Consider the following 19,435-nt stretch of genomic DNA (forward strand, 5'->3'; position numbering starts at 1 on the left):
CACATTTCTCTTTGCATCAGTACTAGTGGTGGTGGTGGTGTTTTTGAGTTAAAAATCATAGCTGTTAGTTCTTTACATAATCTAGAAATTTCTTTGGAGAGAAACAGAAAATTTCATTGGGTTGGAGAGAATTTCTCTGGTTCAGAATTTATCTGGGAAATCCAGAGAAATTATTTAGATGAAATTTCTCTAAATCAAATTGAGAGACCTTAGACATGAAAATAGTAGATGTCATTTATATTCTAAAATCTTAATACCAAGGCCGTAAAAATAAAAACCCCTAACATTTATTATTTTAAAATAAAACATCTATAAAAATAATGTTTAATTATCAAAATACCACCACCACCATATCATTTTGATAAAATTTTTGTAAGAATATCATTTGTTTAATATTATCATTTTTTTTTTAAGTTCAATTTTATTCACTTGCCAATCTGTACAATAATTCTACGAGGGTCACTGCATTATGAACAAAATTGTTATAACTAGTATTCATTTTCTAATTATGTAAAACAAAATTTCTAGTACATTCCATTTTTTTTTTCTTCTCATTTAACATATGAAACAATCATTTATTGAATATTTTTTCAAACCAATGGAGAAGGAATTACTAAGAAAAATTGCTGGACTTGCCAAACATTCTCGGTGGTGCATCAACGAGATTCCCATTCACAAATCAGATATGACTCTTATGCCACAAACTTAAAAAAAGCTATCATAAAATCATATATGTACGATTTTAGAAGCAAATAGATCACAAGATGGAAAGCTGATCTAACACTCCTTAGTAATTCAAGATTGGGGCATTCATATTCTCTGCAAGTTAACTTATTACACACCACAAACTTCAATATAAAGAGAGCAACTTAGCTGATGCATACAAAATACAATATTGGCTGATCATTCACTTCAGAAACCCATAGGTCCGATTTAGATCATCAACTGAAACCGCTGCACATAAAGCATTGATCCTACACTGACACAGACAATTGTATTATGGACTCGATATTCCATTTTGTCATGACGAGGCTGGATTCTGTTCTGAGGTCTTTGCCAACTTTGCTTCTATAAGCCTGTCCAAGATTGGGATTTCCAAGGGAACTGGATCAAGACAACGTTCTGCAGCAGCAACAATCACCTGCTCAACAAAAGAGCCAATGCTTGTAATTCCTTGTTACAAAATCAAAATGCGAATATGAAGTTCCAAACTTTTGTACTTAAAATGAATACGAACAAAACGGACAAAGTAAACAGTTTGTCAATTCCAAGACCTTTCCTATAAATTTATTGCTTATGAAGCTGCTTATAGCTGCTTCTTATCTTTTTTAATTTGAAAATTTGTGCCAAAAAGTGTTTGGTGCAACTATGATGCAGCTTACGAGGCAAAACTAGCTAAAAGAAAAAAAAACTGATTATTGAGGAGCAGAGGGAGAGTGCTTGTAGCTTATATTTTCTGATTATCAGCTTTCAATTTGTTAGCTGCTGCCTTAAAGCAGATTTCGTAAACAACCAAAATGAACTCTGGGATAAGAATTGTTTTGGAGCTGAATGTCAATAAACTTTGCAACCAACCTAAATCCATAGTCCTTTTGTTGGATCCACAGCACTCCCTCTTGCATTGGTGGGCCTCACCATACGAGAGAGGGGGCTGTAGATCTAGCAAAAAAGGGTGTGAATAAATTTCTAGACTTAATCTTCATTACCTCATCAAGCAGGAAATCAATTGCAGCTTCATCTTCAACGGTGTCCTTCAAAGTAGTTCTCAAGAACTGAATGTCCAACTGAATTTGCTGGAATCCACTCCGGTTAAAGGTCTGGAGGCGGACAAACTCTTGCAAACTCTTCAGACAAAGTTTTACAATAGTTGTTACCACCGATTCCTGCAATTCAAAAGTATTCTCATTGATTTTGTTCCAATAACAGTACCAGTAACTTTTTTTTTTTCTACCAGTGCTAGTACCAAACCTGTGTATGCTCAACTTTTGTAAAAATTTCCATTTTTTGCTTGAACAATTTTGCTAGATGGGTTTCCAGAAGCTGGCTCCTCGCCCTTTGGGTATTTGACCGGATGATTTTATCATCTCGTAATGGATTACTGCGTGAAGAAGTGGTGCTCCCATTGCTGTCTGTTCGACGATGTTTACGATGAACCCCTTGAGGCAAAATCTGCTTCACTTCAATTCCTATTGCTTCAAACTAGCACATGACGTATTCAAAGTGAATGTCTTGATTTCTTTTTCATATACACATGTTCATGCATCAAATGTTCGCGACATAATTATGCAAGTTGAAAGAGACAAAATGATTTGGTCATGTGCAAGGAAGACCAATAGATGCAACGAATATATATTTTTCAACTAAGTTGGTTGGTTTGGTCATGAGATATTCAAAATGATGATCTCTCCAACCCTGCTACTAATTAACTAGATTAGAACCTTACACAGATCAAATTAACAGAACTGTACCTCTTGAAGAAATAAATCAACAAACATATGAACTTCTCTCGGTTCCTTGTGCTGGGGGAAAAAGCACAAAAATATTAGTTGAACTATAGGAGAATTGCTAAACTAGGTAATGCCCTTCAAGGTTATAAAAAATACTGGCTTAAGCTGTACCGACCTTGACCCAATTTGGTGTTGTAAACCTCTTCCTCAAAAGAACTGATATTTTGTGACTTCTCATATTGATATACTGCAAAACAAAGCAAGATTGAAATCAGGTTTCAAACAAATTTTAGACAGTATCTATTTCAAAGAGGCTCAATTTGGTTAGAGAGACAATACAGGAAAGTGAAAGAAAAAAAAACAAAGTAATTTTTTATGTGTTTGTTTCGACAGAGAGTCATAGAAAGTAATGGAAAGAAACTAAGGTTGCGTTTGGTAGAGCTTTAGAATTATAATTTGAGAATGGAGTTGTATTTTGAGTTTGTGAGTTTTAGAATTATGATTCGGGTGTGGAAAATTTGTTTGGTTATGAGTTTTAAAAAGAGTTTGAATTGAGTAATGTGGCATATAATATTGAAAAGTGAGTGTGGAATTAATTTTCTAAAGCTGTAACCAAACAATACACTCAAACTACGAGGTAGAATTAAACTTCAAAAACTCTACCAAACAAAGCCTAAAGTTTTATGTACAACTCAAATTAACTTGTTGGTTATTCACCCAAAAAAAAAAAAAAATTAACTTGTTGGTTAGGCTAACAATTTCTTGCAAATATACAGGGAAATTTATTTTTCCCACAAATCTTGACAAGATTTATTTTGTTTTCATTTTTGCCCATGTTTATCTCCATAACTCCCTGTTATGCAGTGATTATATTTTTTTTTCCCATCATTTTCTTACAAAATTTTTCATCTATTCAAATACATAATTTTTCATTTCTTATTTTCTTTCTTTCACTTCACTTTCTACCATTTTCATTTTCTATCATCCGTTTCTTTCTAAACAAAGAGTCATAAGGAAAACATTACACGTTCCATCTCGTTGCATATAGCAAGCTAAGAAGCATAAACACTCCTTAGAAGGTAATACTTCGAGTTCGACAGCGACAGAACACAATACACTTGTAAGACACTACCGAACACTTCACACACAAGAAACATATTACAAGTTTAAATAAAATAACTTGAAATCCAATAATAAAACAAAAACAATGTAAATTCATATCGATTCTCCACCTTTAAACTTTAAAATGATTACATTTGACTTAAATATTCCTATATAAGAGATAATAATTTTTTTACCTTGTATATGACATATAATAAATATATTAAATTCCATATTTTGCACTTGCCCCCACGTGTCGTGTCTTATGTTTTTAAAAATTCTGTGTCAACGTGTCAATGTTCTACATATGTCCATGCAGGAGAGGTATATGAAAATGTGCTTCTTAGATAGCAAGACAACTCAGAGTTGCAACAACCTCAGTTAGTCTTCTAATTAACCCATAAGTTAGTGCCCATCAACATTTCACAGTTAAAAATCAGGTATAACCCAATAGTTAAACCACAATGGATACTGAACACTCAAATTTATGTGCTCATAATGCTACATTAATGAATTACATTCTAGAACTGAAGTGTCTGACAACGTATCCAATATTTAACTAGTGGTCAATTTGCAAACTGACCACTTATAAATGCAGTTTGAAAAAGGATTCAGAATGCGGTGTGCAAGTAGAGCTGGAATCACCGAAGAAAACAAGTTTTGTGAAAACAAAAAGGCCAATGTTGATTTCTTGAAATACATATGAATATTGAGATATGATAGGTTTCAGTAATCATAATAAATTTTTAAATTTTTTTTTAAAAAGGAGAAAAAATAGTGGAAAAAAAGAAAGATGTTTTGGCGGAGAAGAGCCAATTTTGGGCTGAATTACAGAAACTGACCCCATGAATCTTGTAAAAATTCCAAGAAATGACGTTTCAAATGATGGAAATGCACATCTCAAACAATTTTTGGATTTAGTCTAATGAGCATAGAGTGGTAAGATCCAAAGATAACTTAGTGTAGTTGTCATAGATAACTTAGCAACAAATTGGTTAACACACAACTACAGTTGATACTTGATATCCACAATAGAGACTATCTAATTTGATAACTTCAACAATCCAGGCTGTAGCAAACTTACCAGGTGTAAAAACCTTTCACCAGCCGACCGAAACATACGGCAAATTTCTGCAGGAACAAAAGCAGGCCCATATTCACGACCTCGAACACCACCACCACCAGAAAAAGAGGCAGCTATTTCCTGGTACATTGAGCATGATAGTTCAAATTAGGCTCTTAAGACTGTGAAAAGGACAAGAACTGTGGTACATAAAGCTTAAAAAACAATAGAAACATGTAAACATTAAAGAGCTACTAGCCTCAGTGATTCTTGGGATGGTACTTTGTTCAATGAAAACTGAAAGTTGAACCAGCACAAGAACAAGCCCAGAAAGAATTTTGTCTCTCTGTGTTCCCTCTATCAAACCCTGATCTTGACTGGCAGAATTATTCTTTCCTGAAAGCAAGAGGAAGTGATCATCAAGTTTTCTAAAGAAGTCTTGAAACCCTTCTTGAACCAAGTCAATAATCAAGTCTCTCAACTTCACCAGTAGCCCCTGATTGTCATCACGTATTTGGCAGAAGTCCTACGATACAGATAGAATATGAGATCGAAAGGTGAAATGCAGTAGCATAACCATAAACAATTTCAACTTGCAATGCAATGCTTGTTTTACATAATAAAATGCAAAAAGTTCAAGGGCTATGAAGTCTATAATAACAAAAGAAATCAACAATAAAAAATTATCGCATGAATAAGCTAATCACCAAATAATTAAAATTAATACAAATTAACTCAATGAGTTACTAATTATATTACAAAAAACGTTGAAAGGTTAGCTCTACCTGCTTATGCCACCACATGGTAAACTCACGGTAGGCTTAACAAATGGTTTGTTTTCAATCAATTTAATAAGATCAATAATGTATGGCTCCAAAATGCACTAGTCTCCTAAACACTTGCAAAAGTTCATTTAATATGGATTAACCATTTAAAACAGAAATGTTATTTCGCTTTGCAGTTCCTATTTGCATTGGTCAACTGATGCATGATGCCTCCTATTTGTGTTCTTTAGCTGACCCACCATTCCACATTCTTTTAGGTGTAATTCATTATTTATTGTATTCGCCCCATAACAAGAAAAATAAAGAAAAAAAATAACTCTTCAGGTAGATATTATCGCATATTTGCATATCAGTGGGATAGTACTGGATTTTTTATCAAATAAAGCAGCTTAAGTACTGAAAACCATCAACAACGTCCAAGTATCCTTGCAAACAAAAATGAAGGCACAGAACCACCAACTATTGATAAGTTTTTCATGCGAAATGACAGCTATGGTGAAATAACAGCATAGGTAAATCCAAAGTTGAGGATAAACAAACTTGCAATGACTCTAGACCTATGAAGCACGGACACTTCAAAATAGGTGACGTAGCGGTATCGGACACGTACAGGACGCGCCATGTGACGTGTCCCTTTAATTTTATTATATTTTTGCATGGGACACGCTGGAGTTTTTTTTAATTTTTGTAAATGTCTTTTGGGGTCAAAGTGTAAAATTAAGAAAGTAAAAAAAGAAAAAAGCATAATTCAACCTTTGCTTGAACAAAAGAAAGAGAAGAAAATAAATCAGAAGCTCCAGTCGTCTCTCACTTGCCTCTCGAAGAACACAGTCTCTCTTTCTCTCTCCTCTCTTCCGCCTGTCTTCTCTCTCTCGCCTCTCTTCTGAAACTCTCTTTTCTTTTTTCTTTTTTTTTTAAAATTTGTTTTTTGATTATACATTTACTACACGTTTCTCTATATTTCTGTATTTGTGATGAATATTTTCTTTTCCCATTAGTGGTTTATATATATATATATTGAAGTAATGTTAGTTTTTATTAATTTTGATTGTTTGGTAACATAATATTAATTTACATCGCAAATATATATAAAAAATTTCCGTGTCCCGTGTCCGTGTCCGTGTCTATGCTTGTGCTTCATATACAGACAGAAAGTCTTCATGACAACTCATGTCTTACTTGTAGGACATTCATGCTGCCTTCAATTACTGCTTTTTTGCTGGCATCAAGGGCAGACTGCAAAGTGTATTCTTCTGCTCCCTCCTTCGGTCTATATTGGACTTTAGTAAGGGCATCTGCCAGTTCATGCAAATCAGACATTCAACAACTGAAACTCATGCAGTCAACATGGGTTGTTAACATCATATATTTCTTTCTGTAGTATCTTTGAGCAGATACATAATATTTTTTAAAAAACAACATATGGTTCGATTTCTAAGAGTCTACGTCACCCTGCCAGTTATTTTTGAGTTACTGTACCTAGTGCATCTGTGTCAACAAAAGCAAGCTGAGATATCAAGTAGCACATGAAACTACAACAGTGAGACTAACCTGAGATATCAAGTAGCAGATGAGAAAATGTGGTATCAATATACTGTTTGACAGCAACACAAGCAGCCTGTACCCATATAAGAGTAATCAGTATACTAACTTCGTCCAAAAATATAAGCATCACAGGGTTTGTTAAAATCCACCTACTCTCCACCTACTTCACCCACTTAAACCTACTCCACTAAACCTAACCCACTACACCACTACCACCTCACCTACTCCACTAAACCTAACCCACTACACCACTACCACCTCCACTTCACCTACTCCTTACCTACTACACACTCACCCTCTTCTATATATAGGAATCATGAATCATTGTAATGGATATCAATATAAATCAATCAAATACATCAATCAATAATACATTGTATTTTAACATGGTATCAGAGCTATAAGATTTAGGCCCGTATTTTGTTTTCTCACCGGCGGGCAGCCGGCCGGCAACCTTGCCTTCGCTGCCCGCTGGAATTTTCTTCACATACCTCTACTTTCAACATCACATGAGTGAAAACCACACTTTTCCATCTCAATTCCCACCCATTTCCAATTCCCACTTCTTCAATCTATCCAACTCTTACTTACCATTTTCTGCGTCTTCCACACTCCTTTTGTCTTCTTCTTTTTCTGCAAATTGGAAAGCCTACTAATATGTGTACAATGGACAGTGGTTTGAAATTGGAGCAGAAGTCACTGATCAATGAGTTGACACAAGGGATGGAGATAGCCAAGCAACTAAGATTTCATCTGAATTCAGCATCCTCTGCTGAAAACCGACAACTTTTACTACAGAGGATACTATCTTCTTATGAGAAGTCTCTGTTGATTCTCAAGTCATCGGCACCAACCACTGGCATGCCTGAGTCTTCTATTTCTGGTGATGGAAGTCCTCAGAGCGAGGACTGTAATGGTTGGGGGGGGGGGGGGGTTTAAGGATCATCACCAGGACCAGAATGTTGTCTCCAAGAAGAGAAAGGTATTGCCCACATGGACTGATCAAGTGAGGATTAGCTCAGAGAATGGATTTGAAGGGCCCGTTGATGATGGCTATAGTTGGAGAAAATATGGGCAGAAAGACATTCTGGGCACCAAATATCCCAGAAGCTATTACAGATGCACAAATCGTAACAGTCAAAACTGTTGGGCTACAAAACAAGTGCAACGATCAGATGACGACCCCACCGTATTTGAGATCATATACAAAGGGAGGCATGAATGCAACCAGACCCCCCATACAGCTCCACCAGCACCACCCAGTAAAGCTGCTTCAACAAAAGCAGACCCATTATTCACCACTTTTGTCTCCCTCTTTTCGTTTCTTTTTCTTTTCCTATTCTCCTTTTCTACTTTCCAACAAAAACTCACACTGCTCTCCACTCCAGCACACCCATCATTTTGCCCTCTCCACTCAAGGCCACCCTCATAAAATAAAATAACAACATATCACCACACTGCAGCAGCCGAGGGACAAGGTTCACACACACACACACACACAACACCCACGTTCTTTCCCACTTTTCTTTTCTTTTAATATATATATATATTTTTATTATAATATTTTTCCACCAATATATTTCCACCATCCTCTAAAATAATATTTCTTCCCATCCTCCCACTTTGACCCATTCTTTGTATTATTATTATTCTTCTTCTTATTATTATTATTATTATTATTATTATTATATATATATATATATATCTTTCCAAAAAAAAAAAAAAAAACACAACACAAACATTTCAAATTTGCACAACAACCCATATTTTATTCATCTCAGGGATCACCCCGATCACAATTTTACACAAAAAAAAAAAAAAAAAAAAAACAACAACAACAACAACAACAAACCAAAACAGTGGCTTTTTTTTTTTCTTCTCTACTCTGCCGCCGGTCTTTTCTTCTTGCCTCCGTCCTGGGCGGCCCTTGCCGGTGTTGCCTCCGTGTTTTCCACGCCGCCGAGCACGTTCACTCCCCCATACTCCTCCACTGCAGCATATGGAGGACCTCCAAATCGGAACATCACGGTGGCCTTCCGCTTCAGCTCCTTATTTTCTGCCCTTAGCACGCTTATCTCTGCTCGCGCATCCTTATACATGCGTTGGAGCAGAGCCAGCTGGGAGTTTAACTGCTGCACCTCATTTGCCCTACTCTGCAGCCGGTTCGACAAGTTTGTCACCGCAGTCATGGTTTCCACACATGACTTCAAAGTATACTGATTGGCCTCCACATCCGACTGCACAGCCATTTTTTGCTCCACCGACCGCATCGGAAAGTTCAACGGAGCAAACACAGAGGTGTTTGGTTGAGGTTCACTGGCCACCGCACCAGTTATTTCTCTTGTGGACTCGTTAAGGTCTGGAAAGAGAGTGAGCAGACCACGGGAAGATGAAGCCATTTTCTGGACAACAGAGTGTTACAGAGTGTCTCTCAGGAATCTCTCTCAGAAAACAGAGTGTTACAGAGTATCTCTCTCAGAAAACGAAGAGTTTTTCAGAGTTTTTCTAGCAGGTTTTTTGTCTCTGCTTCCAAGCCTCAGCCTCTGCCTCAATTTATAAAGACCCTGACGAAGAGGCAGACACGCGCATCATGCGCCTCTCGGTGCTCGCCGACAACTTGGGCGCGCCTTTTGATGGCGCGTCTTTTGATGGCACGCCTTTTGATGGCACGTCTTTTTATGGATTGGGCACCCCTTTTGATGGCACGCTTTTTTGAAAAATTGGGCACACCTTTTGAGGGTGCGACTTTTTATGGGTCCGACAAGACTCTGTAAACTGTCCCGACATTAATTCCGGTTAGCTCCTTCATGGGTCCGACAAGACTCTGTAAACTGTCCCGACATAGATTCCGGTTAGTTTCTACAAGGGTCCGACAAGACTCTGTAAACTGTCCCGACATTGATTCCGGTTAGTTTCTACAAGGGTCCAGCAAGACCCCGTAAACTGTCTTCTACAACGGTCCGACATGACCCCATAAACTGTCTTCTACAACGGTCCGACATGACCCCGTAAACTGTTTTCTACACCGGTCCGGCATGACCTCGTAAACTGTCCTGCTACAACGGTCCAACATGACCCCGTAAACTGTCTTCTACAACGGTCCGACATGACCCCGTAAACTGTCTTCTACATCAGTCTGACACGACCACACAGTGTCTGCTATAACGGTCCGACATGACCCCGTAAACTGTCTTCTACACCGGTCCGGCATGACCTCATAAACTGTCCTGCTACAACGGTCCAACATGACCCCATAAACTGTCTTCTACAACGGTCCGACATGACCCCATAAACTGTCTTCTACATCGGTCTGACACGACCACACAGTGTCTGCTACAACGGTCCGACATGACCCCATAAACTGTCTTCTACATTGGTCTGACACAATCATCCAGTGTCTTCTACATCGTTATGACACCACCATACAGTGTCCTCTACATGGTTATGACACTCCCATACAGTGTCCTCTACAACGTTATGACACCACCATCCAGTGTCTTCACCAATGGTCTGACACGACCATACAGTGTCTCTTATCCTCTTTTATTTTTCTGTATTTTCTTGTTTTGTTACTCTCTCCAAACTCAAGTTGGTTAGTTCCTATCCCCCTTGAGTTTGCGGGGGGCTGTTAAAATCCACCTACTCTCCACCTACTTCACCCACTTAAACCTACTCCACTAAACCTAACCCACTACACCACTACCACCTCACCTACTCCACTAAACCTAACCCACTACACCACTACCACCTCCACTTCACCTACTCCTTACCTACTACACACTCACCCTCTTCTATATATAGGAATCATGAATCATTGTAATGGATATCAATATAAATCAATCAAATACATCAATCAATAATACATTGTATTTTAACAATTTTCAATTAAAATCAGAAAGGAGAGAGACATATGTAGTGAGGTAACCATCAACTATAAAATTGAAGAGAATGACAAAGAAAAACCTTTAAAGAAAAATCAGAGAGAGCAGCCTCAGGCAACACTTCATCCATCAAGAGCACATCAGACCATATTACCCCTGCATGAAGATAGCCATTTGATTATAGATCATTTTCAGAGTGCAATATGCTAATGTATAAGAGCATGAGTGAAATATTTTAACTTCAAATCAAGATCTTCGCGTCAAAATTTGAAGAGAACTGATTCATGATTATATTAACAGAAGTGTAATGGTGTTCAGCATTAATTCTTCACGGGCCATGATAACAATTAAATTTTTGTTGAGACTTAATTTTAATATTAATTAGGATAACAGGCAATATTTAGTGACTTTGGTGGTATTCTGAAAATGCATTCTCCAATTGGCATCCAGAGACTTCCCGGAACAATAAAAAATTCTTAAACACAAAATTAACTCAGCAAGCAGACTGCTTGTTCACTCAGGAGGACCCAAAGGCTCTACTGTTTTAAACGGCAATAATTGGGAAATGATTAAAGAAGTCCACAGTGCAAAGCCCCTAAATTAGAAACAAAAGAATTTCTTATTTACAGGATTTCTTCTAAAAGATCATTAAGAAGGTTGGTTTTGCTCTTATCAGGTAAATGAGATAGAAGAAGATTTTGTTGCATTTAGGTTATGAACAAGAAAAAAAACCTCTATATTCAAAGGGCATGTGCGAGGACTTGAAAAAGTCTAAACACTTCACAGTCATTGAGAAGCACTTATTGTTTACAGCGGCCATCTAAGTGCTTAGACAGTTGCCTCGCTATTGTCAGGATAGGTCACCACTAGGCTTTTCAAAAGCAAGCTTAACAAACTAGTTATTGTGAATACTACTTGGGGCTAAGAAACTGGTTATTGTGAATAAATAAAAGTAGCAGTACAGTACCAATACAATGACATGTATTGATGTAATGGCAGGCATTTTGAACTTACAAAGCATTCCGAGTAGATCTGCTGAACAAATCCGTCTCTTAATTTGTTGTTGAATAGCTTCAAAGTGCCTAAGAAACAAATGTCAATGACATGTTATGAGCAAAATGCATTTTTTCTTCTTTAAAAGATCATCCAAGAAAAAGTACATCATAAATGCTAGCAATTGTTTTTAAAAATTTGATGAAAAATAAAGTCATACTTGGTAACAAGGTCTTGGGAAAGTTTGATTAGTTGCTGCTCTGAATCAGGGAATATTACCCGATAAGCACGGACAGCTTCCACAAATTCACGAGTAGAAGCCTTATACAGAAAATAGTAGATAAGCAATGGTTATTGTGCACAAACTAACTACAGGCATTTAAGAAAGTAAAACAAAAAAATAACACAGGCACTTGCTATAAGAACCACATAAACAAGAAAGAGTACATGCTTTAGGGAAATGAAAATTTGGCAGAATCACAGTACCAGCTGGCTCCTATTTCTGAAATTTAGATTTTTTTTTAATGTGCAATACAAGCAGAGTCAGAAATTGAAACAGAGTTCATCTCATTCGAATCGCATTAACGGCTAGGAATGGTTTGATATTGTACGATGGTACAATCAAATTTAAATTCAATCCAATAGTGTTCTAATATGATTAGGAGCTTCTAAGTTGGCAGAAGCAAAAAAAACTACTTGTGTTCAACTACTAACCTCAATTGCACCCTTATATAGAAACTTCCAAGAAGATACACACATGTAACTAATAAATAAATAAATAAGTTAATATTCTTCATACTAAATATGTATTAGAAAAAAACAAATATAATGTCATTTTGTGTTCACTTACCTCAGAAGCAGCAGAAGGAACTGAGTTGGGGTAACTTCCTTGCTTAAAAGATCCATCATGATCCAATGAAGCATTGCTTACTTCTCTAGAATCAAGTTGAAGGTCGACAATGAATTGTTCTAACTTTTCAAGGAGTTTTGCCTTCAAGGTGTCAACCTGTCAATATGTGGCCAAACTGTCATGCTGTATAGGCATGGCTGTATAATCTTTCTGAATATAATTGCATCCAAATAATTTGGGTGTATATTTAGCCCACAAACCATAAAATTTGTAGGAAATATAAGTTTCCAATATGTAGCATTATCTTTTTCACTATCAATATCCAGTAATATTTATTAAGACTATCATGTAATACAATGACAGACAGAATGACTTGGTTCCTTAAGAATAAAACATGTAAAGCAAGTAACAAATAAGTTTGATTGACAAAACTTTAAAATAGTTTTAACACAAACCGGGAAATCCAATTGCTTAAGAAGCATTACAGCCTCAGCTCTCGACTGTATAGATTCAGAATCTGAGAACAGCTTTCCCTGAAAGGAAAATTTGTATGAGTTTACATTTTTTTGGTATTATTATATCAGAAAAGGAACCAGAGATTCAGCAAGTTATACCAATAAATAGGAGTCACACATGACAGAGCTACTATACGAGTTATTTTTCAAAATTCAAATTCAATAGGACCAAATCCTCCTTTAAATTAGTGCATCCCTTGATTTGTATTCACATGACAGAACCATCATATGTAACTTCCTTCATCATATGCTTATCTGGTGACGTAACTAACCTAAATCAAACACCCTTAGCAACTAAACAAAAGAGAAGTAACCTGCAAGTTCTTTATAATAACAGCCACTGCTTCTTCAGATGCTCTCTTACAGTCCCGGAATGATGAATCCCCATATGCCTAGTGAAACAAAACAAGTGCCATGTCATTGGTCGTCAGTGATTTGTGAAGTAGACAATTAAGCAGGAAGGTTGAAATTATACGAAAAGAAAATAAAATGATAAAGAGAAAAAGAAGAGAGATAGAACTCATAAAAAATTAACCTTAAAAATCGGCATGGCTCCAGTATAAAACCTGACTGCATCAGCATAAGCTTCTGATTTTATACACTTCCCAAGCCTAGAAGGTAGGTCATATATGAACTGCTCTTTTCCACAGAAGATGAAATCTGTGTAACTCATACATGCCCAAACACCAAAATTTACATAAAATATGGGGCTTGAAAAAAATTCTATATCCATCTAATCGGAAACTTAACCACAACAAATCTAAATAATAATCATATAGATTGGCAAAACGATACATTCAGCGCAAATATAATCACTTTTCAAATAAGAATTGCACTAACATGTTAACTGGCAAGTAACTCAGCTGCTCTTAGTTCATTTGATTTGATTACACATATACAGCAAGTAATAAGTTATTTGTTTCTGTTCTTTCTTCTCAATGTTCTCATAAGGCAAGCTTCAGGTCACTTAACAAAAAGTCAATGTCCAATCAAATCTGCTGAATTATAGAACTTCGCAATTAATTAGAGGTGCGGACAAACATTTGATGCTTCATTTTATTACCTGAACTTTACGCAAAAGATTACATGTTCGATGTAATTTCTCTATGTGCTCTCTCTTCTCAAAAAGAGAAGTGTTGACCACATCACTTCGAGATTGCACAGACATTATCTGCAAAAAAAAATGATGAAGAAGATATGATTCTTTATGAAAACTAACTTCCTTTTCTTTGATCTTATCTCTTATACGGAAATCACTTTTTAATCAATAACAGCAAGAAATGCTTTCCAACACCTTTTCGTGAAGTTGTTCCGTGTTTGATTCCATGCCCACAATATTATTTTTCATCCTGGACAAATAAAATATCAAACATATTCTTGTTGTCCATGTTGCAATGAAGACAGTTAAAACTATATATACATACATATATATATATCCATCTAAAACATGGAAAATGATTTTGCAATAATACTGTTGCCATCACCAAGTGCATCAATATCAGGCCCACAAAAACAGAGGATACTTAAATAAATTAAGAAAAATATTGGTCAAAATCCGCATTATGCCAAGGTTGAGTTTACTAAATTCATCTATGAAAGTATTATTTTCCTACTACTACCAAATAAGCTAACAGTTCATTCCAAATGTGATGAGAAATATCCCTACCTTTTAATTGTGTCTGTGGCGCTAATAAACTTGTTGTAGTTTTCATACACTAACATTTGCAAGTCAGTGTCGAGATTTTTAATCTCAGCAGCCATCTCCACATGTCTCTGAAGCAGGCCCTCCAAATTTGACTTTTGTACCTACAGATTGTAATAACAAAAAATTCATAAGATACAATTTGCTTAGATTGTAATTTGATTAGATTGTACTCATCCAAACCAAGATTGTAATTTGATTAGATTGTACTTACCCAAATCAATTATTGTGGAACAATATAAAAAGATACAATTTCAACCCAATAGAGGAAGATGAATTTAGGTTTTCTGAGTCAAATTCGTAATATATATATATATATTAAATGGGAAGTGAAAAATACATAAATGGCATGTATATGTATATATTTGAGTATTGAGCGATGTTGAAGATATAATTGAGAGAGCGAGAAGTACGAGGAGATTCATGTACTGGTCGGGGTCGAAGGAGGAAGTGTTGATTGTGTCGAGCGTGGCGTATTTGGAGGAAGATGGAGGAGGTGGTGGATCTGTGGAGTAGAAGCTCGACAACAGATCTCTCATTCTCTTCGCCTTGTCGTCCATCGGAACATCATCATCATCGTCCACCCCCATCTTCTCTCCCTCTCTCCTCGCCATTCAACTTCTACCTACGTTACTACTACTGGAGACTAGGGGCTCTAGATCAAGACTCGAAAAAGTGGAGGAGAGGGCGATGACTGAAAACTATAGAAAACTAACTCCACATTTTTTTTTAACCGACTCCGGTGGAGCCGATCCGGAGCGGTAACTATGGATTATTTATTGAATCAATAAAAAAAAAAAAAACTATGGATTATTTTTTTTTAAAATTTATTTTAAGAAAACACACAAATATTTGGTGGTTAACTATTTTTGGGCTTTAAAAAATCATTGATTGTTTTTTGGTAATTCTATTTATATCCAAAAAATAACTCAGTATGGCATTGTTTGGGAAGTTTGTTTTTTGATTTTTTTTACTAAAAGACAAATTAGTTACAAAAATAAATAAATAATAAATTCAAACAAAATATCACCTCAAACCCCATTATCATTTTATTTTTTTTCTCACTAACATCACATCCAACCACAAAAAAATTTAACTATCTTCTCAAATACAAATTTTTTTTTTTCTCCAATAATGTGAGTGTTTGGGATGTGAATTTTTTTGTAAGTTTTTTTAGTTGTAGGATATTATTGGAGAATTTTTTTTTTATGTTCGGGAACATAATTGGATTTTTTTGTTATTAGATGTGATGTTTGTGAGAGAAAAAATAAAATAATTATAGGGTTTGATGTGATATTTTGTTTGGATTTGTTTTTTTTTTTGATTTTATAACTAATTTGTTTTTTAGTGAAAAAAAAAATCAAAAAATTTCCTTCCCAAACACCCCCAATATCTTACAATTAAAAAAACTAACAAAAAAAATCCACTTCCCAAACACCCACTGTATCAAATTAAAAGTTTACTTTCTATTATACGTTAATATAAATTTACTAATAAGAATAATATCTATTAAATCTTAATTGTACACCCTAATCACTTACACGTATTCTTCATATTTTAAGTATTTTCATTTTTTTCTCAAATTTCAATTATTTTCTCTTTATCTTCTTCTTCAATTTAAAACTTAAATTTATCCCACTAAAATTCACAATTATTATCAACATTATTTCTTATTGTGTTATTATTTGTAAATAGAAAAAAATTTAAACAAAAGTAAATAATAGATAAAAATAATAATCAAAAATGTTTTTCTAAAGATTTTAGGATTTCTTTTATCAGGACGGTTATGAACTTGAATAACCGAACTATTGTCTATTAGATGATGCATCAGTTAGAAACATTATCAGAAAAAAAGGTCATTTGATTTAGGAAGGGTTAGACTTCTTACAAAAGGAAATGGAGCTAGGGTTATTGCAAATCTTAAAGTGCCATTACGGATGCTAGTAAAAGAATGCTCTTTGAAAGTTCAATCTTGTTAACTGTTGGGTAAGGTATTTTTGCCTTCAAAGCGTGTTAAATATGACACTTTCATGTCTACGAAGGTTTTAGGGTTCATGAAAGATTTGAATTTTAAGGTTGAGAAGTTTCAAAATTCTAAAGAATAGGTAAGGGTTATTGATTTTTTTTTTCAAAATGGTGTAATTTGGGATTTTGATTTTTTATTATTTGAGTGTATCACAAATTACAAATTTTATTTTGAAAGATAATTTGTGAGAAAATAAAATAAAATAAAGTTTACTGAGAGTAAATTATTGTCATGACCCGCTTCCTATATCCAAGGGTTAAGTATCGTGATGACTAGTGACTGAAGTTACTTACGATCAATTCTTGAACAAATAAATAAACACGAGTGAAAATAATATTTAAGTGAGGATACCAAAATAATCATCGGAGTTTCTATTTTATAACAAAATTTATTGACCAAAAAGGCCGATATTTACATATGAAGAATAGAATTATAAATACTATAAAAGTACTATATGTGTTTATTCCGCAGCCCCGTGTCTAAGACTCTCCAAAAATTATTTCTAAATTGCATTGTTTCCTAAAAATTGGTAAACAACTATAAACACATGGCAGAGTGAGAATATTATACTGAGAGCATACTTACCACATATAAGCTTTAGGCTTAAAATAGATAAAATAGAATACTTTTCTATTAGAGTAAATAAGTTGCTCATATTATAACAGAAATCCGTTTCAGAAATCATATGATATTATACTAAAATATATAACCATAATTACGGTGCAGAACAGAACAGAGGCCAATGGATTTATGACAATGCAGAGGCACGGATTCAAGAGGTGGCACGGATTCAAGAGGTGGCTCGTACAGGTTCTAGAGGTTGCTCCCACAATAGTGTAGTACTTAGATCCGCGCAAAACAGAGATTAATAAATCCATGACAAATAGAGGGCTACAAGGTGACCAATCAGAAACCAATTATTTATTTAAATCTCCCAAGGCATGGGACTCCTGTGGTGGTACTTACAGAAAATAATTATTTACAAGGTTATTGTCAAATACTTTTTAAAATTTAAACAACATATCCATGGGTTTCAATTTAAGCAAATAAGGGTTAGGAAATAATTCACGTAATCGAAATATTAATATAATTTATAAAATACAAATTACATAAAAAAAATTATAATAACTTAACATACGTAAAATATATTATAATGACTCAAAATATAATATAACTCACCTTATTATTAATTTTAACTTTTTACTTTCCGTCCACCGTAACTCATTAAATACTTATAAAATAATTAAAGAGAGAAGTGCCGAAAGGGAGAGAAAAAGAGAGTTTGGGACATGTAGGAATGGCAACGGGGCGGGGCGGGGCTGGGGATCGCACTCCCTGTCCCCGATCCCCGAAGCTACAAAACTCCCCGTCCCTGTCCCCGATCCCCGACGGGGAAACCATCACCCCCCCACCCTCGCCCCCAACGGGGATCGGGTTTCCCCGACCCCGGAAAATCCCCATAGCTCCCTCAACATCATTTTCATCAACATCATTTTCCTCAACAACATCATCAACGGCAACATCATCAACCACAAAAAAAAAAAAATAATAATAATAATATGGAGACAAACATATTACAAACACAGTGACAAATACACATACAAGTATATACATAAATGGTGGGATTTGATCTTCTCAGATCTGAGATGTGAGATGTAAAATCTGCGGTGGTGTGGTGGAGATGGGATCTACTCAGATCTGCCCAGATCTATCGTGGTAGGAACCGAATCCGGAGTATGAAGGTTTGGCAGTGGCGCGGAGGAGGAGGAGGAGGCGGCGACGGAGGAGGGTGTGCACACTGCTGCGGAGGAGGAGATGACGCCATCGCCACTGGGGAGAGGAGATCGCACCGTCGCCACTGCAAAGAGGAGATCGCACTCGCCACTGGAAAGAAGAGAGAGTGAGAGAAGATAAGAGAGAATGTAATATGTAAGTGAGAGAGAGTGTTGACCCAAACATATATCATATAATATATAATATATAATATTTAATATTTAAATAGAGGGGCTGCTCCTGTGTTGTTCAACCAAACCAAGCCGTAAACATATATATATATATATATATATAATATAAATCGGGGCTAACGGGATGGGGGGCGGGGCCGGGGCCGGGGATGAAATGTGTATCACCGTCCCCGGCCCGAATGTCACCGGGGATTGAATTTCGAATACCATCCCCGTCCCCACGGGGATATTTTTCAGGAAAAAACCATTCTTATCGGGGACGGGGGGTCGGGTCCCCGTCGGGCCGGGTTCAAATTGCCATCCCTAGGGACATGATGATGATGCACACTGTGAACATGCCTATATATATGGAGGAGAAGGCGTGGTCAGCAAGAGCATGGGGAGGGCACGCGCCCTTCTTATACAGGAAATCTTACATTCAACAATGTTACAGATTATTAAATTTTTATCATTAATATCACTATTAATGATATGACAAGTAAAAAAAAAAAAAGAAAAACTAAGACACAAAACACATGTGGGAGTGGGTGGGACCCACTGCCACATCCCTAGTGCAACCACTA

At 35.9% G+C, this 19,435-nt stretch overlaps 1 protein-coding gene and 1 pseudogene across 3 annotated transcripts; one reads left to right on the top strand and one right to left on the bottom strand.

Moving 5' to 3' along the window:
- Positions 1-773: 773 nt before the first annotated feature.
- Positions 774-15,734, bottom strand: LOC114315400 (vacuolar protein sorting-associated protein 51 homolog). 2 transcript variants are annotated; one of them, XM_028262001.2, is made up of 20 exons: positions 15,296-15,734; positions 14,847-14,986; positions 14,475-14,529; positions 14,244-14,351; positions 13,716-13,814; positions 13,495-13,572; positions 13,121-13,198; positions 12,666-12,821; positions 12,036-12,136; positions 11,837-11,904; positions 10,905-10,978; positions 6,948-7,014; positions 6,576-6,691; positions 4,871-5,137; positions 4,633-4,752; positions 2,623-2,694; positions 2,469-2,519; positions 1,969-2,199; positions 1,707-1,883; positions 774-1,141 (listed from the first exon to the last, which is right to left on the bottom strand). In XM_028262001.2, exons 1-20 carry the CDS (start codon positions 15,494-15,496, stop codon positions 1,022-1,024), a joined length of 2,379 nt encoding a protein of 792 aa, XP_028117802.2. In that variant the 5' UTR covers positions 15,497-15,734; the 3' UTR covers positions 774-1,021. The 2 variants fall into 2 exon arrangements, with proteins under 2 accessions (XP_028117802.2, XP_082760419.1); XM_082904293.1 differs by lacking the exon at positions 14,475-14,529 and having other exon boundaries at positions 15,296-15,551.
- Positions 7,454-8,442, top strand: LOC145806700 (putative WRKY transcription factor 53; annotated as a pseudogene). Its single transcript, XR_014350144.1, has one exon. The product of XR_014350144.1 is annotated as a putative WRKY transcription factor 53 (transcript).
- Positions 15,735-19,435: the final 3,701 nt, after the last annotated feature.

The sequence above is a fragment of the Camellia sinensis genome, chromosome 14 (genome assembly GCF_055761805.1).
Source record: "Camellia sinensis isolate YWXY chromosome 14, ASM5576180v1, whole genome shotgun sequence".
NCBI lineage: Eukaryota > Viridiplantae > Streptophyta > Magnoliopsida > Ericales > Theaceae > Camellia > Camellia sinensis.

Coding starts and splice junctions, on each gene's coding strand:
- LOC114315400 (XM_028262001.2), bottom strand. CDS start 15,496: ATGGCGAGGAGAGAGGGAGAGAAGATGGGGGTGGACGATGATGATGAT. Junction 14,352..14,474: donor CGGAACAACTTCACGAAAAG/GTGTTGGAAAGC, acceptor TTTTTTTTGCAG/ATAATGTCTGTGCAATCTCG. Junction 7,015..10,904: donor TCTCTGATTTTTCTTTAAAG/GTTTTTCTTTGT, acceptor ATATGGGTACAG/GCTGCTTGTGTTGCTGTCAA.